The following is a 26,138-nucleotide window of genomic DNA, read 5'->3' as shown; positions in this document are numbered from 1 at the left end:
TTGGCATTGTCATTAAAATATTGTCGAATTACGCGGCACTTTAAACACTTTGCTTGTGTTAAATGGCTTTCATATTGTTTACTATGCGTGAGATCAGTGCCGGATCAAGTTTAGGCTAAAATGTAAGTGGATCAGGGCGCAAGAACTTAAGGGGCGCTAAAAAACGATCATTAATTTTCCTAAATTCTCGCAGAACTCTGTCCTTTATCAAGCATTAAGAAAAGTCTAAATTACTAAGCAAGTATGTAAGTATTAAATGCATAAATTTAGATTTAATTGCATAAATATGTAATTAACATGAAATCTGATTTACCCTTAACCCTTGATCACTCGCGCGGTTTTTTTTTTGCGTGAGCATTCGCGGGGTGTTGTGGCCACCCCACATACTCGAAGTAAATTTTTATACACATAGTATCAGTTAATGGAATTATACCAGCATTTTATTTGTTGGTGTTGTATGACGTGTGTAAAGTATGTGTATGAAGTTTGTGTTCGGCTGTTTTCATTTTGTTTTTATTTTTAAGTTGTCGCACTTGTTTGTGTTTAACATTGAATATTTTCTATTTATGTATATTATATATGGCTTACTTGATAATCCATAGTTACAAATATAATATAATATTACAGCATAAATTTTATAAATTAACTTTATGTCTGTTCTACAAAACATTATAATAATCAGCCTATTTAGTCATAATATTGAAATCTTTCCTCAAAGACCCAAAAAAAAACAACTTCTTAGGATGGGTTGTTTCGGAAAATTTGAACAATTCATCAAATTTCAACGTTCATTTTCGGGTTCTGTGAAAGATTTATTCAAGTTCTGTTTTTATATCATTGTAGGCTAGTTGCTTGACAAAACTGAAATAAAAACAGAACTTGAAAAAGTCTTTCACAGAACTTGAAAATGAACGTTGAAATTTGATGAATTGTTCAGATTCTCCGAAACAACCCGTCCTTAGTTTTTAACATAAACTTTCTCATTGAAAATCATAAATATAAGGGTTAATTAACAAAATGAAATTAAATTTTCTTATCTATCGTAACAAATCTAATAAAGTAACCTCTGCAAAAGTATAACACGAACAATAGCGGGGTGTCGTGACCACCCCGCGTAACCTTTGACACGTCCTCAACCGTGTCGACGGGTTTAAAGGTCACTTGAAGGTACTGATACGTGCGGACAAATTATTATTCATTTTTACATTAAAAAAATACGTGGGGTGCTGACAGCACCCCACGCGAGTGTTGGCGGGTTAATTTACATTTTCGCGACAATATTGACAAATCACAGTTCGTCATAGTCAAAACGTAAATCAATTGCGTATTATCTAACGATGCAATAAAGCTTGACAAGATTTAAAAGCTTGCAATTTAATGGTGGATTTTGCACCTTCATAATAAGGCGTTTTCATTATTAGACTTCAATTATATCCAAAGGAAGTGATAAAATCTTTGTATTATTACCACTAATCAAATTATTAAATAAATATTTTCCTGATATTCGTGATCTGTGAATATTTATTTTTCTTTTATAAAAAAGAACTAGATTTCCGAGTTACATAGCTTTTTGATTATTTTGACTGATCCTTAATCCGACCCTGTGTGTGTTACATATAATTATGAGTGTGTTATGGATATATTAAAAAGGAGTCAATGTTAGTAAACCATTACGACGAATTTCATTGGTTTGTGTAACTCTTGAGGTCATCGGGTGAATATTAATGAACGTTTAACCTATTTCTTTTATGACAATACACCTCGCTGTTCGGAAGAATGCGTGTTTTAGGCTACACAAAGCCTTTTTAAGATGAATCTGTTTTGAAGGTCAGACATGCGAATGAATTTTAAAAATCTTTTACTATTAGCTAAATGTTGTTTTCATAATTATATTAGTTGGTATCCTTCTGGTTTTTTTGTTGAAATTTGCAGTAATATTGTTCGGGTACATGTCGTATATTTTACCCAAAAATAAAAACTTCTATATGCAGTTCAAGTTTTCGTGTTGTGATTCTTGACCTATCGGAGTTTGGAAACCATCATGGTTATCTTTAAAAAAAGGTTATCTTTATAAAACAGTTAATTTTGGTTCTTCAATCTGAACGTATTAGAAGACAATATTGAACTTAAAGATTATTTATGTATAAAATTTTAGGCCATTCTTTATCGTTATTATTATTAAAAATAATTTTTAATTTATAATTATATAATTAATTTATAAATACTTTCTGCAAGTACTTTGTGACTTTATCTTAAGTATTCAAGATACATGACAAGAAGAGTGGTGATATTGAATGAATTTTCTAAAACAGTAGATATATTTCATTTCTCTTTAAATAACCTTCAAACTTATTATATGTACTCCCTTCTTCATCTTCCCAAATGTTAAGAGTGTTAAAATAAGAAATTTCGTACTTTAAATGGATGATTAATTTTTTGTACAATAAATTAAATATAACAAATATTTCAAGTGGAGATAAACTCTGACATCACGATGATAGTGGGGAGGTTCTCCATCTTGGTGAAAATTAAACGGGTTGTATCTGAGATGTTAAAAAAAAATAGATTTTAAAGTGTATATAATTTTTTGAGACACCCGGTGTAATACATCCCTTGTAATCTAAGCAACCTTCTGAAAGACTTGCACGACTTTCAGATATTTTAGATAATTCCGAATCTAAAATTACCAAATAACACCATTCAAACTAACCAACTTTTATAGAAAGCTTTTTAAATCATTAAACTATTATCGAAGGTTGATATTTTCAGTTGCGAACTTACCAAATACAAGAGGTGCATAAAAGAATATTTCTCTGATGGTTTGTGAATAATTTTTATGTCTCTATTGTTTATATCTATTGATTTGATTTACATCTACAACCTCTCTTCATGGCTATAAATGTATTGTTTTGTAAATTTTTCGTTTTATATAATATTTTGTTTGTATAATTTTTTTAATTCATATTCCTTTCTCACAAATTTAATTTACTTATGCCATATTATGCTGTCTCAGTAGAGGTAAAGTCACAAGGAGGAAATCCATAATTGATTTTATTTTACTATTATAATACTTATGTACAAACTGATTAAATGTAAATTGTCGATTTCCCGAAAATGAATAAATAAACTGTCATTAAATGAGTAACCCCTTTAAACTGCGTTATATTCGACAAGTGTACCTATAAAAACACTCCCCTGTGATAACAAATCACCAATTTACAAAATGCCAAACATCAAAGGCCAAGTCTTGTAAGGTCACATTATATCAAAATATTTAAATCAGAGATCACAGCTGTCAATAGTAGCTTTAGTTAACGAATGCCAAAAACTGTTGCAAACTCTACCGCTCCTGTTCTAGATAACGAATGATCCTTGGTATGATCACGACCAACGACTACCACTTTTAACACGTTTCATATACGTAATGTAATGAGCTTTTGAACGGGTTTCATACTAGTGAAAATTATTGCAGAAATTACAGAAGCTGCTTTGGCGATGCACGGGAATAAGAACTTAAGTAATATTTACAAAACTGACCGAAACAGTTAATTCATTATGAAATTTTATTTTAATACGACTTCCTATGTTTTTTTTTTTAACATTTAGTTTATAGTTCAGTCAACTTAATGTAACTAGTCTGCCAGAAGTTAATAAACCCAACCGAAATTTAGATTTTTACTTTTAGTACGCATTTTTTTATATGAAACATCTTTCGCCTAGGGTGTAAAACCGACTCTTGCGTAGCAAGCGTGGCAAGACGGGATGACGCTCTTGCACGGACGATGCCTCATTCGGCCTGCATCCTGACGCCAAAACTCTGTGTGATATATTTGATCCTATTCTCACTAAAATTGGAAATGGATCTATTATAAATCACTATGAATTTTTAATTTGTATTATATTTCTTTGTGTGTATTTTAATGATATTAAATAAATGTTTTATATTCAATAATAAAAATACTTGTTTTCTTTCATTTTGACTTTATTCAATAAAATATAATTTAGATTTTTCACATCTGTCAGGAGTCCCGTGACGGATATTTTTTATTCAAATATAATTAAGCCAACAATAAAATAAGGTAAGTAATAAATGTGCAACGTAGTATAAAGCTTATAATAATTTGTTGAATAGAATCTATTCGGAACTCAAAAAGAATTCTGAAGTAATAAATCTATTGAACTTGTCAAACCAGCCCAAAAATTACAATTTTTTGCTTTTTTAATTAATTTATAAATTTGCATTATTTGACTTGTCGCACTACGAAAGTGGTCCGACCTCGTCGCCCCGATAACGCGTGCTGCCACAAAGGCCAGGCCATGTCACTCACTCAATCTCCCTCACTCTACCTCCCGTCAACTATCTCTCAATTTTCCACTCAACTACCTTCTTACTTCTACCGGCACGATTGACACACTAATTTTAATTACCCTCTCCAGTAATTTACCTGACGCATTACTCAATATATTTTAATATTAACATGGCGCAATAATTATCTAGAGTGATCTGTCGATATTCAAATTTTGGATTAAGCTTGATCTAGATCACGCCACAATATTTGCGATAACTATTTATATTTTTCGTGTCGTGACGTGTCCAGACTTATTGACACGATGTTATGCTACCTTAATTAAATATTGTGTAGTTTAAATATTTTAATTATGGAAGATATTGTTTTTTTGTTGTTGTTTTTGTACGGCACAAGCGTCCCAGTTGCTCAGAACCAGTGGAACCCTGTCATTCCCACTCGGAGAATATTATGTGACTAAATGAACAGAAAGAGAAATGATTTAGTAAGTGTTGTGTTCCCACAAACAATTCTCCAACTCTTCGTGGCAGGGGATTTTAAATAATTGGTTCTTTGTGATAAATCAGGGATTTATTAAAACTCCACGTATTACAATGGTGACTCGATAGTCGACTTAACTAGCAGAGGCGGCCCGTGACTGTAATTACCAGCAGTGCATTTCACTTTTAAAATGTACCTAGTCTGTAATTTAGGTGGAGCAAATTAATGAATGGGAACACCTACTGCAATTCATTCTATCTTCTAAGTTATATTTGTAAAATAACTGATTAAATAATACAAAAATACAAAATTATCTCGAAAATAAAGGACACTCAATTAATCGTTGAAAATATAGCGAAACCGTTTGATTTCACCGCGAACGAGTTCCAATGTGTTAATGTTGTTGCGTTAACATTGAACATTAGTATTTATAAGCGAATCCATTCCAAACGCATTGGATTACGCATGATCAAAGTGATGCAAAATTCACTCGCCGTCAAAGCACTTCGATAATGCACGGATGGGTTATGTATCTGCACTGCTCTAACACGTAATTTGACGTCAAGAGTGTAATCTGTCTCGCTCATGTCACCGTTTCGGCTACTTCGGGCTGTCTCGATACCGCCCGATGCTGTTTTAGTAGTATGGTAAAAGTTGGTTCTGTGCATATCGGGGTATGCACGACCGCTTGCTCTTGTGCGGGATTTTTTTACTAGAAGATAGCTCAAATAATGACCCGACGGGAATTACGAATTTCTTACATCGATCACTGGGGCACAGATGTCTTTGTAATTTATTATATGGAGATTGAAGACAAGCAGTGCAATGCACAAATGCACGTACCAAGGAACCGCCTCTGTTAACTAGAAGCTGGCTAAATGTAATCTGAGAACAGTAAGTTTGTCTGGGAGCATTCTCACTGGCCCTGGCGACTACTGGCCACTGGCTGCCATCTTGCGGACTTCCACGCAAGCTCTATGCACTGCCCTCTATGAGTGCATCTGTGAAACTCTTAATTCCCAACAGCATGTTTGGAAAAATCCTGGATATTCATATTTAGTCTAAATCTAAACATTTATTTCTTTATACAACGTTTCGGAAATTGTTACAGTTTCCATCATCAGGGCAGATATGGATTGCGGTGTGAAGTGTTTGAATATGCATGTAGAAATAAGGACGACGACGGGGCTAAACTTAATAGTTCTTGATATCCGGTTACATCAAAACTAAACACCGAAAACCACAATCATTTCACATATTATTTTACTGAAATACCATCCCCAAGAAGATTAACTCTTACAACACCGTATCGCTTCTACATATATAAACAAACACTTCACCGCAATCTACATATCTGCCCTGATTATGTACACTGTTAGGCTGTCTGAAATGTTGACTTAAAAAAGGAGGAAGCGCTACACAGCATAATAACCTCAAAAATAGTCGCATTAATATTTTTGGCCGTGAAAATCTGAAATCATAACACATGTAAAGCTATTTTGTTGATTTCTTTTGCAAACCATTTATCATTCTCTGCGAATAATTTAGAAGAAGAAAAAAATACTTAATAAATTCAACTTCCCACTGAGTTTCGCTCCTAATAAAGATCAATGGTGCTTAATTGCAATATAAATTAATTTTATATTTGGAAGATTAATTGATTCATTTTATATTGCTCACACGCCTTGGAGAACTAAGATATAAAAATCAATCAATTGAAATGTTGGGAAATTATATCCTTGAACAAGGTGAACAAACAATGTTTTATTTGATTTCTTGATAATGATTATTTGATTTAAAAGCTCCAATAATGTTACGAATAAAACCATGAACAGTAAATAAAAAGGTCGTCGAAATAATATTGTAAACGTCAAATGACACTCTCATATTTTGATCCGAAGTAAAATAATTAGAGTAATTGTAAGTACGTAGTGAAATTTCTTATATATATTCCATTATATTAATGGATTTTTGAATGTGTTCCATTTTACATTATTTTGTTTTTTTTTTGCCTAGACCCATTAAGGGTGATATTAGCCATACACAATTTTCATTTTTTCTTCTTATAAATAAATACAGCAAATGACATCATATAAATATACATACGATTATACACATAAACATAACATAAATAAACCTAACATAAACATAACATAACATACTTAACATAAACGGTACAGAGCTGGTAACAGTAGGTAATTACATATTTTTTTAAATAGGAACCTGTATACAATAATAGTGGGCATTTTTTGAAGTGAAACTTCTTTACGCGCGTCATGCAATTTCGAGGACCGGAGTAAAACCGACTCATGACCGAAACGAAAATGCGGGTACCCCCACCACCGATTAAAGTTCATTTGATCTAGTCAAAGTTTTGAAGTAACATATAAATGCTTCTTAGCTCATCCCGACAACTGGCGTTGGTGGTGTAATGGTCAGCATAGTTGCCTTCCAAGCAGTTGATCCGAGTTCGATTCTCGGCCATCGCACATTATTTTTTTGTTTTTAACGCCTTTTTCATTCAATATCTTATTTTTTAGTAGGTCAGAACATTTTTTAAAAGAAAATAATATTGCAAAATAATAAAAACACTTATCTCACTGTGATAAAACATTACTCCGCTAGAGCGCGCTTTGCGTTATTGTGTTGGATTAAAATTATTATCTAATCCGTATATTATGATAATTGTATTACATTTATTTAATTAATTTATTTATTTTGATAATATGTAATAATTTACAGAAAAAAAAATTAAAACTATCTCCCTCTGATAAAATATCCGTTCGCTAGAGCGCACTACGCGATCTTGTGTGGGATTCTATTTCTGTACATTGTACATTATTTTTAAAAATATATTATATTTTGGGTGTGATGTAGGTAACATTATAAAACATAACAAGCTCTCATATTTTCAGAACCTACATAATATAATCAATTTATGCGGCTTTGCTTACAGTTGGTGCTCAGCGTGGTTGGCTTTCAATCAGTTAAGCGAGGTTCGATTCTCGGCTGTGGCATTTTTGAAGTGAAACCTTGTTGAGGTGGGGGAGCCGCTCACGAACGTTCTCTCTCTTCTCTTCTTTCCTCTCTCTCAGACACCAGCGAACTGCGCCACGCCAAGCATCAGCTGAAACTAGAAGTTTCACTTCTGTCTTGCGTAGGCTTGACACACCCACTTTTTTGTTTTTTAAAAGAACAGATTTTTTCAAACTAAGTAGCATTTTTTTTAGACAGAACTATGAAATAGATAAATTTATAAAGAAATATAACAAACGAGTGTGTATAAATATACAGATGATTATAGAATAGTGTTTTAACTCAAACAGTCATAGTTGGGAATAGTTATCAAATGAAAATAGGAACCTGAACAACTGAACAAAAGTATACAAATATCATTGGAAGAAATGTGATTAATGATCAAATATTAAGGTCATTTTGAAAACCCAACAAATCACAAAGATTTTTTTTTAATAATTATTTAAAAGTGTGGTAAATATACAAAAAATAGGGATAAGATTAATAAGCACTTTTAATCGAAAAAATACTTTGTATTAGTTAGATAATAACGAAAAGTATTTATTCATTAGAAGCAATTACTTTGTGGTTAGACATTATATTTTTAAAAATAAAATAAACACTTTGTATTTAATCACGAATATTTATTATTTTACACATCGACCGGTTTCGCTTAAACCAAGCTTCATCGGGATATAATAATAACTAAATATATCCTGATGATGCTTTGTTTTATTTAAAAAAAAAAAGAAAAGTGTTTAAATATTTTAGTTTCCGGATATGGAAAATAATTTATTTTCATAGTTATTTCTTTAAAGTTAAAATGAAATTTTAACTTGGTGGCTATTGTCATTGATGGTAAAGTTATAAAATTACTTTTTTCTTATCTTATTTAACCCAAATATGGAACTAAGATCCTAAAATTGGTTCTTTTGTGCTTAGCTTGGGCTTAAATAAAAAAATCAGTTTATAATCTATTTTAATATTATTATGTCAAAACATGGCTTGAATAGCTGTTAAAATTCATTATTTTTCATTTGTGGACACTAAAATACTTTATTTTAATAAAAAGACACATAACTTAGTTTACATCACTTTATTTGTACACAATCAACATGTTTCGTGAACAATGTTCACTTCTTATAAGAATAGGGAAAGTTTATCAATTAGGGATTTCAAAACAACATTACAAATGGCATAATATTTTTAAATGTGGCAGATTTGCAATGTTTTAAATGTATCTTTAAGTTGCCCTTCACACTTGAATTGCCATATAATTTGTAATAACTTACCAAAAAGTTTGAAAATAGATTTCAATAAATCTGTGACACATTGACCATCCCTCGATGAGACCATAAATTAGTAATTTTCGTGCATATATAAATGATGTAAGGTTAATCTTGTATTTCTCTCTTGTTCTATTGAAAGGTGACTATTTAAGTTTGCTTGTCGATCGGTGCAATCATTTATACAGTTAGTCATTGAAGCCATGCATTAAATTACATTTGCTTTTAGGATCAAGTGTACGCCCTGATCTATAAAGCATTGCCAAGATACTATATAAAACGTTACACATTTATGTGATAGTATTTCTGTACAATGCATACCATGAAAAAATTATTATATGCGATGATATAATACCCCTTTTAAACATTATTTTGAACACAATGCAATCAGAATTCTCGAAATTCTAGAAAATATGTAGATACTACATTTCATATTGAACTTTTTTTCAATTAAACTCTTACGTCTTAATGATTTTTAAAAAATTTCGAATGCTTGTAGTTCTGTGAACAGTTAAGTAAACCCGGCGTCCAAAAAAGGTTACTAATTGTCTCTTATTTAATAAATCAAAACCAAAATTTCCTCTGAAATCACAAGATTTGTAAGTAGGTACTTTAAATACCTATTTTATATAAGTTATTTTAATTTAAAATGAGGAACTATACCACTTTTTCAAAGAAACGTCACTATCTCAATGACAGTAAATTATTATTTTCCAAAACTTTCTTCAGGCAGATAGGTACCATAATATTGACTAATCCGTTTTGACAGGTCAGAGAAGGATCCAAGCTGATGCGAACTCTGGCGGAATAAAAGAGCAATACCCAACACGGCCACCATCTTGAAATTTACAGACAGACAAAATGTAAAATGGTCGAGTTTTCTTTTTGGAGTCTAAAAAAATATGAGTTACATTTATACATTTGTATATTTTACTAAATATTACTGAAGGGCATTTTGATAATGCATACCTTATTGGAAAAGATGAGCTCTTGTACGTTCAATATGGGTTAAACATAATCTAACAATATACAAATACACCTTTTCAATAAGCATACATATATAGTTGTTTCTTTATAGTTTTTAAAATATTTGGTGCGTTTTAACCGTTTCCAGCGATTCTGGATAAGTACAGTTATATTGTTACGAAAATTGTACATAACCTTAAAACATTCCTAAACCCATAAATACTTATTTAAAATTTTGTTTGTTCATACATCAATGCCAAAACAAGACCATGAGAATAGATGATATATCCCACGCTTAAAACGCCATCAAATACTTCACTTTTTAATCCGCAACAATTAATCCTAAATGTTCTCATGTTAACATGTCTTTAAAAATTACCTTCGCATAAATGATATTAAATAATAGGTTCCCTTGCCGCGTTTTCTATGCATTCATGTAAATATATTCAGTGTTGCCGCATTGCAGGTTATAATTTTAATATGTCTGCGTTCCATTGTCATTGCGCATTGTTATGATTTGTCTATGGTTTCGCTGGCTTGGCGGCAATTTGAGCTATTTTTCCGAGTTTCAAAAATCGTAAACAATGGCTTGATTTGCATCAAGTATTATGAAGTTATGCATAATTACTTAAATAGTTATAGAATATGTGATTTAATTTTCAAAGGGCACACCCACCACGCATGTGGAATAACCTTCACTTGTCTAAATAATGACTTGTATAAACTTAATATGTTTTCTAGGATGTCATTAATTTGGTACATTTCAGTTCATTAGGTTTTTAAGGTCAGGGTAATGTTTGTTTTTGAAAGGGCCTGCACATAAATTGTTATTTTAAAAAACAGAGTAGGTACCAACGTGTTATAAACATACTTAGGTGTATTGAAAATGTTATGGTTCATATCAAATTACCCGATCTTGAAAAGCACACGAGAAGAAATGTTGTAATATTGGAACAGTAAGTATATAATATACATTACATGTATAATTACAAAGACGTAAATTTTTCGCATTTGGACGATGTTAAATTGTGATTTGCCAAAGTAATTTTTACGAATTTGTATAATTTATAATTTGTGTTTAAAGTGCTGGGAAGGGCCACAACTCACACGTCTAATTAATCAATTAAAATCCACAAAAACAGCATAAATATTAATAGTTCTTGTTGTATATTGGACGGCTACACTAAAACTAAACGCAATAAAACACATTAAGAATATTAACGCTTGCAACACAGTATTACCTATAGATACATGGTGAAGTGTGTGTTTATGTATCTGTAAGTAATACTGTGTTGCAAGCGTTAATATTCTTAATGTGTTTTATTGCGTTTAGTTTTAGTGTAGCCGTCCAATATCACACACTTCACCACAATATACACATCTGCCTTAATGATGGATATTGTAAATCTGTTCGAAAAGTTGGCTTAACTAAATAAGGAAGAAGCTCTACAAAGCATGACAACCCAAAAAATAAAAAATTTTAAAATAATAATAAACACGAGTTATACTCAAATAGGGAGGTATTAATTAACAGCTTGGAACATATACTATATACTTACACTTATGCAGATAATTTGAAATAACGTACTGTTGTACAACGTCATTGGACGGTTGGTATATATATTTACTTTGTTATTACTTTGCAATTTTCTTAATATTAACCCTCTGTCTGCTGTACACTTACTGATGCCCTTACTTACTTCTATCAGTATGTATTATTTTTTTTATCTTCTGTTAATAATAAAAAATAAATAAAACATAAAAGTATGCTTGTTGTAAGTAGGAAGCAATAATGAATACGAGAAAAAGAAAATTAACAAATAATTATAAGCAATAATTAGTCATCCGAAATACTAATACAAATTGAAAACATCTCCCGAGTAAAAATAAATGCCACCAACGGGAATTGAACCCGTGCCTTCTGATGTCCGGTCAGGTGCTCTGTATCCACTGAGCTATGTCGGCTTATTTCCAACCCGCCAAATGATTCAATATGTACTAGTACCTCAATCAACAATTACTGCTTATTATATTTTTTTCCCCTGTAAACAACCAACTTTATTTTTGTAGGAAAGGCTTTGTCAGTGCTAAATTTCTCACTAGATGGCGTCGAGACATATGATATTTTCATTTGGTGAAATATTTTTTGACTTGTCAAAATTTGTTATCCTTTATGCTATGCATAAAACCTTGTCTTATAAACGTTAGTTTATAATAAAAAAAATAATAAAAAGAAAATTAGTGCGTTTTTATTCGGTTTTTGAGAAAAACCAATTTAATCGCGTATTTTATCTATTATGATTTATCGCCTAAGTAGATCCGGCTATCTAAATTCAAATTTCAACCAATATACCAATACAGAATTAACCTTTTATAGTACCTGTCTCTGAGGGAGTGATCATTATGTCGGTGATCCATATAAAGTGGTCCTATTTACATGAGAAAGACACCGCTGACGTAACATGGGCTCAATGGCTGCAACGGCCCGCCTTCGCCGTGTTCACACGATATTATGTGTATTGTTGCACCTGCTCGGGCCCGGGCCGGTGAGCGATATATCATTACATATTTGTTGATTTACATACTTTAACATATTAGTTCACACAAAGTGACAGTGAGTCATCGCTGGAGAATGTTTTATGGGTCAGATTCATTAGATAACATACTTATCATTTTTGATCAGATTCATTAGATAACATACTTTTCGTTTTATGGTCAAATTCACTAGAAAACATACTTATCGATTTTTTGGTCAGATTCATTAGATAACATACTTATCGATTTTTTGGTCAGATTCATTTGATAACATACTTATCGATTTTTGATCAGATTCATTATGTTACATACTTATTACTTATCGATGTTTTGTTGATTTTTTTTGATTCGTTAGATAACATACTTATCGATTTTGGGTCGGTTCATTTGATAACATACTTATCAATATTTGGTCAGATTCATTAGTTACTTTTCGTTTTTTGGTCAGATTCATTAGATAACATACTTATCGATTTTTTGGTCAGATTCATTAGATAACATACTTATCGATTTTTTGGTCAGATTCATTTGATAACATACTTATCGATTTTGTAATCTGATAAAAATATTGACGTTTTTATATTATTTTCAATTTTTTCAACCTTTTCGACGATGGAAGGTTCATGGTAAGCATTTAAAAACTTAATTTTACACACATCTTCAACGACTACTCGTAAATAAGCATATAAGAAAAATCTTTGATCTGCATTTCTAGTTGCGCAATTCTTCAGGTATAACGACAAAGATGCAACAAAACAACACGCACTAGATTTTTGGCCGCCGCGATTAATCGCGTGACTAGAAATCGCTGTGAAATTTGAACTGCTTGTGTTTGGATTCTTCATTAGGAAAATCGATTAAGTAGATGCCTACCTATAATTTAATATTTGAACAGAAAATTATTTTAACTGTCATTTTCATAATTGGAACTGCTTGTGTTTGAACTCTACATTCAGATAAGCCATTAAGAGGTACCTACCGATAATATAATATTTTAACAGAAAATTATTTTAACTGTCATTTTCATAATTGGAACTGCTTGTGTTTGAACTCTACGATCAGATAAGCCATTGAGTGGGTACCTACCGATAATATGATATTTGAACAGAAAATTATTTTAACTGTCATTATCATAATTGGAACTGCTTGTGTTTGAATTATTTATTCAGACAAGCGATGAAGTAGGTACCAACCTACCTATAATATAATATTTATAGGTAGGTCGATAGTAAATAGTTTTAAAAGTATTTTTTTAAATTGTAACTGAATGTTTGAAGTATTATTATAAGACAATAATTTATTTCTTCTTCAAAGGCAATAAAAACAATGATGTTAGGGTTATTTTGAAGTTGTCGCTTGACGAAATGAAGCAAATTTTGACAAAGGCCTTTGTAAAATTAACGAAATTTATTTACAGTTGAAAATCTCGTATAATGAAATATGATACAACTGTGTCGATGGGGTTAAATTATTTGTACTTATTTCAATTCTCACACAATCGACATGAAATTGAAGTACCATAAAAATGTTTTTTTTTTCAATCTTAAGTAATGAGGAAAATAAATAATAGTAAAGAAGTAATTCTGAATCGCTTGGAAATGATGACTTCCTAAATAGCGCAATTGAGGTGATTTTGCAAAATAACCGGCGCTATATAAATCATCCAATTATTATTTTAATGTGGATCAATGAAGGGTGGAAGGGCTCTCTTCCCAGCCAACAAAAGCTACTCAATTGTATGTATAAACGGAAAAAAAATTATTTATCATAAAATTGAAATTAAAATATCCCACGATTTTTCACGGATCCTGCACTAATAAATAATTTATGGCAAATCAAAGGAAAACTATTTTAATAAATATTTTCGCAAAACCAACGTTTTTTATATTGCCTTTATTTACCACTTGAGGTGATATTTCACAAAAATGACGCTAATAAAAATAACCTAGAACTATGGGCAAACGTATTCTTAAGAAAAGCGTAAACACAACACAACATTCCACACCTTAAAAACTCACATGTTCTGTTATAAACATACCACTAATCTCGTTGTTGTTTACACTTATGCAATAATAATTTATAACATTAATTTTAAGACGCAGTCAAAAGCTTAACGTTGGGCTCACTGAACGGAAAATCCCTAGAAAGGGTATACTTGAAAGAGTTTTTTCATAGCGCTAATTTAACTATTAAAGGAAAAAGGAAAAAAAATGAGTTAAGCTTTAAAACACCAAGATGAATTATTTGTTTGCGCCAGTATACCTGACATAAATACGGGGAAGAGTTTTTTTGTATAAACTAAATTCTTTCAAGAAAGGTATACAAATACAATATTGGATTGAATCACCGGTACAATTTTGTATTCGTATGCTTTCCTTGAAAAAAATGAGCTTTTGTATGGACTATTATAAAAATGCGTCTTAACATTTGGAGGATAACTTGCACAGTGTTATTTCCGTAAATGAATCGATGAACGCCATCTATTATTACGCCAGCTATGCGTTGACGCTAATATAGATGAGGGTCGTGTCAGCTGTCAATCTTAGTTTATTCCTATGCAATGACGAATTTTTTTTTTAATAATTGTAATTAAAATGCCTCAATGTTGTATTGTGTCTTTGCGCTCTTCAAGAACATATGGATATAGGTTTTCAAGTAAAGAACTGTTAATAAAAAAGTGGATTGTAGCCTTAAGCCCCCGCATTCCCAATTTCTACCGATTTATAACAAGTTTCTCGTTTAGCAAGTAACTCTTTAAGTTTTGAAGTTCCAAAAAAAATTTAGATTATTTTTAAAGATAATATATATACGTCTGTTATAGGCCAAAGCGTTAATTATATGAAATTGCCTCGATAGAAAAAAAAATCCCAAAGTAAGCTCCGAAAATTATTAAAAACACGTTTTGTTCTGTAATTTAAAATATGAAATAGCCTCGATAGAAAAAAATCCCAAAGTAAGCTCCGAAAATTATTAAAAACACGTTTTGTTCTGTAATTTAAAATGTGATAAGCATGACAAAATTCGAATTGTTTTTTGAAATGAAACTAAAGCATTTTTCTAGAGATTTTCCCTCTATTTTTTGTCTAATTATTATCGTTTTTTAATATTAGCGCGCTCCCTCTAACATTCGTATTTACATATCTCTCTTTCAAACCATCTTTGAACGCTTACTACGGGGCCTTAAAAACAGATAAATTAATATAAACCGACAAAAACATTTTTTATGTTGCCTCTGGAATTTGTTCTAATCACAAGTATAATCTAATTTGAGCAAAATGATATTTTTAATAGGAATATATGCAGAAGCACGATTGTCTTAACCTCACTTTCCGCTTTTTTTAAAATTGTTATTTCTGTCGTAAGCCACCAATCTAAAATTAAACAGCCAAACTTAGTTGTCATCTTTTTTCTTTTAAATATATGTGTAGATACATACACAAGTTAATAGGAAAACATCTGAAATAAGTTGAGGTTATAAATATATTACTAATTTTTCTTTTCTATTTCTCAATTCATATTTTAACTCCTCCAACCACCATATTTATGAACCACAGTTTTTAAACTCCCTAAATCTTTGAATAAATTAACCGTATTGCTTAGCTGTCATGTCTTGCAAATTGGGCCCAAGCACTCTAGCATCAATGGTTTCGAACTTTCCAGATTACCTTCCATTGTCTGCTCAAGAAAGCGTTTTTCGGTGTTTGAAATTTTTTGATCAATTTCATCATACATAAGTGATGCTTAAAATAAGTTTATTTTGAGCTCACTTCTATTCGTTTATCTCTTCAGTGGTTGGGCTAGATATAATTACGTCACCCAGCAAGCCTTAAATCGCAATATGAAGGTGCTTACCGACCTGTCACACTTGCTGCCTCCATAGATCAAGTAGGTAACTAACGGATCTGTTCTGGAACATATTAAAATTTACAAAATGTGCGTGTGTACGGGCCCTTAGTCAGGGGCTGTCAAGGTGATGTGCGTGGAATTATCACCTTGGACAATCTATGTTTATTTATTAACGGTGTGAAACTGACTTTATAAGGTTAATCGACGTTAATGGATAACAAAACATTCCATGTTAAATTTGAATACTTCGCAAGAGCCCCAACTGCTCCGGAGCTCGTGGAACTATGGCATCCCTAATTTGGGTTTGTTATGAGTTGGGAGTCGAGAGGGCAATAGTATGAGAAAGAGGAATCTTGAGAAGTACCGTGTTATTCAGATCTGGTCACAAGACACGGCTAAAGCCATTTCAAGTAACGTTTCGGTTCTGAATGGTAGTCTTTCACCAGGACTATACTGAGGATTGGTATCTACCACTGTGGAATGAATGGTTATTTTCGTATATTAAAACACAAATAACTTTGTTTACATCACTTTAATATCTACATGTTTCATGAACAAAGTTCACCTCATCAGGAGCAAGTATATACTAAAGTCAAAAATTAAATATAGATTTCAATTGAACAGTGGAAGGAGTGGGGAGGGGTAAGAGTGGCGGAGTTTTTCGGAATTAGGAATTACAATATTGTTAGACGGGAAAGAGGTTAGAGACAGGGTTATTTTAGGCTGTTAGTCAAAGTTAGAGTAGTATAAGTAGCATGGAGTACCAAAAATCAATTATCAAAAATACTAATTTCGGGTGTGGGTCTGTCTGCTATTATAACTACGGTCCATTGAACTCGGAATTGTTTTGATTTTAATTGTCATTGTCAAATTTTTAACTGATGTCTTAAGAATTTAGACAAGCCCTAGCCATCTTGATTTCAAATATGTGTACAATTCTTAGGGTCAATCTTAACGAATAAAGTCAAATTTCGTGGTTTTTTATCATTATTTTTTATGTGACACCTCACAAGAGCGCCCCTGTATGTACATTGTACAGTGTAAAGACGGGGAAACTATGTCGCCACCAGATTGGGCAGCGTTGAGATGCGAGTTAAGGTAGGGGCTGTAGGAAGGGATCTGTCAATACGGGTCTCGGATTATATGAAGGAGTATTTTTTTAATTATAGGAGACGATTCCCGTGAGAACTTAGGTTACCCATTGTCATATCTCCTCCCATTTTACCTCATTCCTTTAACAGTAATCCGGTTCCTTTTATAAAGATCATCAGGGTTATCATTTGATATGTGGCTATTTCTTCTGGTTCTACAAAGTGTCTTCCTCCGAAGACACTATTTTAAAGGTTACTCTTTATGAAGGAGTTAGCAGAAGCTTTTTAGATAGTATGCAATTATCAATTATTAGTAATTTCACATTTTTTTACGTAAATTTACATTAACAGAAAGAGTCATTCTCCATGATTCTTTCTCCGTTTTTCGAATGGTATGAAAAAGTTGCTGGTATCTTTTTACTGGTACTGCAAACTATCCTACAGTTTATAAGACAGGCTCTTTTTATTACCTACGCACATTTCTCTCATATACTGTTTTTTAACCGGACGATAGTAATTGAACTGGCGATTAATTAGTAAAACCGGCTAGAACATTTGCAGACAAGAATGCGGGCACCTAACCTAACCTAAGTCAACATATAAGTTAGAGCCGGAGTTACATACGTGTAGTGATTAGTTAGGTAACAGCTGTTAGCTATCTGCCACTGCCAGTGACCAACTTGGAGCGGTTACGTCTCTTACACAATCGTTAATTATTTATGGAACGAATTAATTTAATAATAACATATTATTTAATATCTGTATTAGTTATCGAGGGCTTATCTATCCACCTCTTCAGTTCCGTGGTCACAGAACCGAATCACTCCAATCAATATGCCCGAGGCTTTTGATATGAATTTTAAGTATTGTCCTTTAATTTAAATAAGCTAATATCTGCATCCGTAAGGAACGACGATAACTGGTATAGTGAAATTTGCACAGCTCGTCGGCTTGGAACTTTAACCAACTGTTCTTGCAACTTCCCCACGACCTCCATGGTTGAGTGCACGGAGAAAAATGAGTATTGCTAATTTATTAAAAATTTGTTCAAATTATTCGTAATCCGGTTAAAAACGGGATTGCAGGCTCTGGTAGGTTTCCTGTAAAACTTAACGTAAAAGAGGAATGTATTATCAAGTTGTCGGAACACGTATTCATAAAAATCATAATATTTTCGCATTTCATCATTATATATTATCAAGAAAAATTTACAAAAAAATAATAGGGAAATGGCCTGCAATCCTGTTTTTAACCGGATTACGAATAATTTGAATAGATTTTTAATAAACAGCAATACTCATTTTTCTCCGTGTGGTTACGCTCCTTAGCTACGAATTCGGAGGTCGCGGTAAAAGGACGTTTAGTCTCACTGTTCTCAGACAGTTGAGAGCGGTTGGAACCTTATGCGGTTCTTAAATAAAAAAATAATAATAAAGCTGCCTAAAGTTACAGAGACAAAGTCAATTACAACTTTTTTGAGCTCACAACCTTATATCCATCATGAGCTACGGAGCTTCGAATTATCCATTAAACTTTAAACAAGGGACAATACACCATATTGTTTGCTCTTATATTTCAAGAATTTTTAACGAACACCGACCTCTTTCTCGTATTACAAAGTCAAATTTTTATTACAAGGAAAAAAAAAATAACAGTTTTATAAGAACTCTTAAATATCGGTATCTTGCTAAAGCGCTTCCGTGTGTGCCACCGTTCAATGACCATTTGAGTAACAATTTCCTGTGATGAAATGTTGTTAATCTACATGTTTATTATAATTATTCCATATGTTTCGATTTTCTCAATAAATGCGTGTGAATGTAAGAAAGATCTGAGTCCCTTTCAATATTAATTACATCAATGACATAAAATACTCTTGAGGGGTATCATTTCTAAATAAGTTAAAATTATTTTTATTGCTTGCAACACTGACCTTTTTGGTGTATATTTATATTTATGTTCTTTCACAGCGGGGTTATTTTTAACGCACCATGAATATTGTCATCGTAATTCTGTGTGTTATCTCACTGAGCATGAGAGATGAAGCCTGTCGTTCTCTTGCCTTTTCCAAGCGCCATGATTGGCTAGGAAAACAACATGGATGATATTTTACTTCCAATATGAACAAGGCGTTTTTTTTTAATCTCTGAGCAAGTTCTACATTGCCGTTTATCGTATTGTAAGTGAAAAACTCCCGGCGCGTCTTTTTCTAGACGATGACAACAAACAATTGCGATCATTGACACTTTTTGAGATAGCTAGAAAAGTACGCATGGAGCTTTTTGACTCTCTAGATCGTAGAATTGAGTATATTTCAACACTAATCAATTGTTAAAAATATTTAGATATTCAACAAAGCTTGTAATTTTTTAAAAGTGTACCAGATTTAGACCCAATAAAATAACTAATAGAATAGAAAACGGTTCACCCGTTAAAGGTTTGCCAATTTTTGTAAATGATTATTTTTATATTAATTAATTATTTATCAATATTATACGCTTATAAGGGCTTTAACAAACATGTGATACATACATAATAATTAAGCAGAACAGTTATCATGAAGTAAAATTTGCATTTAAAAATTATTTAGAACCCATGCAGTAGAATAGTTTAATGCTAACCCTAATTATTATTGAGGTATGTTATTATAGCCTTCTTGTAACTATATTCCGTGCAGTTGAACTAATCTTTAATGCGGGAAAAGTATTGCCAACTGCATGCAATCTAGATAAATTAATCAGTTTAAGTTAAAATATTTTTCGATCTAGTAGTTTAAGTTGGTATGTTGAAGGTGAATAGGCTCAGTAAATCAGGGCTCTCTATAATTCCATTAATAATTTTAATTTCTTCGTTTTAATAACATAATACTATTAATTAATATTGTAAAACAAAAATTTAAGTGACCGTATGCTTTAAATACATTAAATACTTACAATAGTATGTGTAGGTAAATGGGTTTTTAGTTTCGTAAAAAGCAGTAAAAAAAGTTTGCACGAAAAACATAGGTTTACATAAAACTATCAGCGATTTGAAAGCTTTAGCTGTGTTTGTGTTAAACATTTTAATTGGACGTGTCCGTTTGTAACATTAAAATCTGAAAGTTTTTTTAAAAACGGTGTTTCATTTCGGGGTAGGTACATTAAAAAAGTGAATCTATTATAAATAGAACGTCAAGCGAGAATATTTGACGACATGATATTGTTTTGTCTTGACCCGGTAGATTGCTTTGCAATATTTGACGACATGATATTGTTTTGTCTTGACCCGGTAGATTGCTTTGCAATATTTGACGACATGATATTGTTTTGTCTTGACCCGGTAGATTGCTTTGCAATATTTGACGACATGATATTGTTTTGTCTTGACCCGGCAGATTGCTTTGGAATATTTGACGACATGATATTGTTTTGTCTTGACCCGGTAGATTGATTTGGAATATTTGACGAGACATGATATTGTTTTGTCTTGACCCGGCAGATTGCTTTGTACTATTTGACGAGACATGATATTGTTTTGTCTTGACCCGGCAGATTGCTTTGGAATATTTGACGACATGATATTGTTTTGCCTTGACCCGGCAGATTGCTTTGTACTATTTGACGAGACATGATATTGTTTTGTCTTGACCCGGCAGATTGCTTTGGAATATTTGACGAGACATGATATTGTTTTGTCTTGACCCGGCAGATTGCTTTGGAATATTTGACGACATGATATTGTTTTGCCTTGACCCGGCAGATTGCTTTGTACTATTTGACGAGACATGATATTGTTTTGTCTTGACCCGGCAGATTGCTTTGGAATATTTGACGACATGATATTGTTTTGCCTTGACCCGGTAGATTGCTATGGACACTTTGGAGGGCCTATCTCATGTATTCTAATTCCATTTCACTTCTCGCATAGAAACATCTGAAGCAATTCTCAACGAGAATATAGACAAGTCCAATTTGTTATTAAAATCTTTTCGATTTCCCAACGCATGAGATTAGTGATAAATTATAATCTACCGGTAATTCCAGCAAACTTGTTCTGATATATCTAATTATAAGTTTATTCAGAATGATAATAATTGCTTACTTTGCTACGGATTTTAATAAAATAAAATGCGATTGGTGGGTAATTGATCAAATCACAATTTTTTATGCAATCGTACTTGAGGCACACTAATTAGATGTGTGAATAATTCGTACATATTTCCAATGCAATCAAATTAAAACCTTTTCAAATAATTTATAATTAATAAGATAATTTTGTCTTTCATCTATTGATTGCAAATAACTGATTACATTGAGACGCTTTATCACTTGATTCGTAAAACCATTTACATATTAATATTATAGTGAATTTATATATTTATAGTAATGGTATTTCTTAGGCCTCCTCTCTAAGGCGTCCTTTGCTGAGGCAGACTAAAGCTGTTTAATTCTATTTTATATGTCTTCTATGAGTTTTTTGGTATATGTTTAATTGAACTCTTTCAGCCACATTTTTCAATATCTGGAGGAAGGATGCTGTGGAGTTTTGTTGCAAAATAAACGTAGTTTCTTTGTCCGAATGTGGTTTTATAACTTGTGTTTTGTCATTTTAATTCGATCTATTGTGGTGTATTAGCGGTCTATTCGAGGATTCTGTATTTTTGAATAGTTTCAATAAAATATTTTTTGCATATGTTTGTTGCACATTAGGTGGGTCAAAACTATTTAATGCGTTCTTATGGGCACTTTCAGTCTGGTCTTCCTGTTTGATTAAATTTTTTTAAGAGCCGACTGGTTTCGCCCTTCCGATTGGATTGCACTGAAGATGTCTGTGATATAGTGAACCCGGTCCGTTATGACAAAAGATAGAGCGTATGTGGGGATCGGATAAATAGGGCATTAAATAAAGAAGATGAACACTGTTGGGTTAGGTTAGGAGGGAATTCATTATACCAGGGCTTCCCTAACTGTGAGTCGCGACGCCCCGGGGCGCCGCGGGATCATCCCAGGGGCGTCGTGAGGCAATCTTTATAGCGAGAATATCGTTCCATCAGCACTGCAGCGTTAAGGGTTTTATTACCGTTTGCGACATCATACTTGTGTGAGACAGGTTTCTCTGCAGTTGTAGTAATTAAGAATAAGTACAGATCAAAAATAAATTTAGAGGCAGAGACGAGAGTGGCGATTTCGAAACTTCAACCTCGTTTTGAGAAACTATGCTCAGAAAAGCAAGCACATCCTTCTCATTAATACCAAAGAAAAAAATAGCTTTTTTATCTTTTTTGTTTGCTTCCATTTCTGTTTTTATGTTGTGTTCTTTATTTTCTAATAAAAAATTTAGATAGACTTCAAAATACTACGCTTGGTACAAATGAGCGGTGGGGGGCTTAGATTTTTAGTCACGGGGGGGGGGGGAGGACGTCGCAAAAATATGGCAACTTCCCAAGGGCGTCACAGTTGAAAAAAGTTTGGGAAGCCCTGCATTATACGATCGTGAGCATATTAATATAGCCATGCAGAAACTTTCACTTTAATTTTCTGGAGTTTTGCGCACACTTTGTGCACTTTAAGGGGTAGGAAAAGGGGATGGGGTAGTTTTTCAAAATTTCACATAGACTCTCCTTTCTCTTGTTTTCAAGGTCAAATTTCATCAATCTCGGAATAAAACTGTAGATTTGCATAAAAAACAAACCCATGGACATTATTCTTAACGCAATACTAGCTGCCCCCGTCTAAGTCTCCGGCGTTGCCCGGCCTTTACACAGCGTTTTTCGAATGAAATTTAGACAGTGATTATTTTGAAGGTCAAAAGGTGCAAAATTCGATCAATCTCGAAATAAAACTGTAGTTTTCTGTAAGAGTCAAACAAATTACGCCCATTCTCAGACACCCTCCTTTGTATAAATAGATAGAAGATATACTATAAAGGTACCTATGTAACAGTCATGCAGGTTCAAGTGTTTTTATAAAAAAATATTTCCTTTACAAATTAAGAGCGTCTATGCTAAATATTTACTATTTAAATTACGGTTCAGTAAAAAAGACAATTCTTCGTTTCAGCAAAATTACTCTGAGAAAAAATTAAGTTAATATTATTAAAAATTTATTAAATATTTGTGGAAAATAATGCATTTAGATAATAATACTTTCGTGATACTTTTAGCCGTGAAAATCTCAAAAAATATCTAATCATCAATTTGTAAAAACAACGTCTTTAAAGCTATTCCCTAATTGATATTCTTCTTCCCCAGGATCTCGCCTCCTTGATCAAATCCTCCACCATCCACGGAGTCGACCTGTACGACGCCCACCGAGACCTCAACCGGACCAGGATCACGGAGAGCGTGGAGAGTCTTCGGGCCCTCATCGGCTCCGAGGCCGTCCTCATGCTGACCGTCCCTCCGCAGGCAGAACTCCTGGCCAAGTACTACGACCTGAAGAGCCTGGTGAAACCGGTCACGATGTTCAGTGTGGAAACTCACTTTCTGGGAGAAATAGAAAATGAGACCTTCCACCCGAGTCGTCTGAGCGGCGTTTGGGATATGATGAACACGGTAAGATATTTAAAAAAATAATTTACTAACTAACTAACCATCACGCCGTTTCCCCGCAGGGGTTGGCAGAGAGGACGGACCGCCAAACATCTCGGTCTTGGCACACACTTCTTGCTTCAATTACATTCATACATACTTTACAAAATTTCCAACTATACATCAATACACTACTAAACTACATTTTTGACCAAAAAAACAAATTTCAACATACACAAAATATCACTAACAGACCAGTTAGACAAGCGTACAAAGAAAACATAAAAAAAACTCCGACGGTAAATACAAGCTTTGGACAAAGACACTATCAGTACCATGCTATAAAAGCTTTCAATAGTCTAACACCTGAAAATAAAATAGAGGAAAAAAAAAATAAATTCAGATACAAAATTACAAAATGGATTAAAGAACAAAAAACGCAATATTACCAAAATTTCATAAAATAAAATAATAAAACTACACGTAACACACAAAACCAATATAAAACACACAACATATAATATAAATATACCGACTTTTTTTACTATATTTCATTTTATTTCTTTTTATATACATTTTATTTTATTTTAAATCTTTATTATAATTTAAAATTTATCTCAATCTTATGTTTTTTTTCTTTATCAACATTATATACTTATATTTTCTTTAAAACATTATGAATATTTTTTGTATTATAAAATGGAGGCATCAGCACGGGTAAGCCACCCAGTGAGGCCAACATTACTAAATTGTACTAAGAAATGTAAAATATTGTACCAAAATAAAAAAATAATAAAAATACTACAGGGTTTTCCAATAAGAGGTGTTATTTTGATATTCAATCGTAAAAAATCATCGGTTTCGTTGCTTGTGTGGCACGTAGCGCCGTCTTGTTGAAAGTAAACGCTGTCCAGATCAATACCATCCAATCCCGGCCATAAAAAATCATTAATCATCCCTCGATAGCGCAATCCATTCACCGTAACTGTTGCTCCAGCCTCGTTTTCGAAAAAGTAAGGTCCAATGACTCCGCTGGACCATAAACCGCACCAAACAGTCACACGTTGAGGATAAAGAGGCTTTTCAACAATAACTCTTGGGTTTTCCGAGCCCCAAATGCGACAATTTTGTTTGTTGACGAAGCCACCGAGGTGGAAATGGGCCTCATCACTCAAGATGATTTGCATTTGATTCACTCAATAATTTCAATGCGTTATTGAAGCGTGTATCGTTCCATTTTTATTAATGGCGTAGTTTTTACTTGTCAAATGTCAAAAAATGACAGCTTTAAAAGTAACACCTACTGAAATAGCGGGGTATTCAAAATAACACCTCTTATTGGAAAACCCTGTATTTAGAGATAAATATGTAAAACATGTACCCCCATAATTAAGCTAAGCTTGTGTATATGGAAGGTGTGATATTATATTGTCGTTATTTGTTTATTTATATGAATCGATGTTTGTATTTGAATGGAGCTCTCAGTGGTGGGGCAATATTTGATTCAGGAGCAAAGTACATTGTTTAATATTCGCTTATTTATCTTTAAGGATTCCGTCGTCGACCTGGCCATAGGCCTCGGAGTGCCTGCCGCCAATATCGTAGTTACGGCCCCCGCCAGGGCGTACGCCTTCCAACTGACCAACTCAACCCTCAGCACACCCGGGAGCCCTGCAGAAGCCCTGAAGCCCCGAGCTTTGAGCCAGAAAGAGCTGTGCGAAGAGATGGCCAAGGACAAGTGGACTCTGGAGAGAGATCAGGATCTATCCGCGCCTTATGCTTTCAAGTGAGTACAAAGAACGACAACAATAACAAACGCATAATTTTAGCAGACATTGAATACCTAGAGATCTTTTTTATGTGAATCAGTGAGACTATGGCATTTCCAATCGGGGTATGAGGCTTCAGGGTATGGGAAGGGGAAGGAGATGTGGAACAGGATAGTGGGGAAGCTCCTGCCTCTTCAAACCTGGTCACCAAGCACGACTATAGCCATTTAAAGCAACGTTTAGATTCTGAATGGTGGTCTATCACCAGGGCGATCTGCTATTCTCGAATACAAAGTTGTGTCAAAATTTCAAAGCAATCGGTGAAGACCTTTTGC

At 33.0% G+C, this 26,138-nt stretch overlaps 1 protein-coding gene across 1 annotated transcript in view; it reads left to right on the top strand.

Moving 5' to 3' along the window:
- LOC149419111 (uncharacterized) overlaps nucleotides 1-26,138 on the top strand; it is a 64,647-nt gene that overhangs the window by 27,906 nt on the left and 10,603 nt on the right. The window contains exons 2-3 of the mRNA XM_089638117.1: nucleotides 23,756-24,058; nucleotides 25,585-25,820. Of these exons, the coding sequence (XP_089494243.1) occupies nucleotides 23,756-24,058; nucleotides 25,585-25,820 (539 nt within the window). The remainder of the gene's footprint in view (nucleotides 1-23,755; nucleotides 24,059-25,584; nucleotides 25,821-26,138) is intronic.

Source organism: Hesperophylax consimilis, chromosome 12 (assembly GCF_061612785.1).
Source record: "Hesperophylax consimilis isolate HC1 chromosome 12, BYU_Hcon_1.0, whole genome shotgun sequence".
NCBI lineage: Eukaryota > Metazoa > Arthropoda > Insecta > Trichoptera > Limnephilidae > Hesperophylax > Hesperophylax consimilis.
This window is presented reverse-complemented; position numbering and strand designations above follow the sequence as displayed.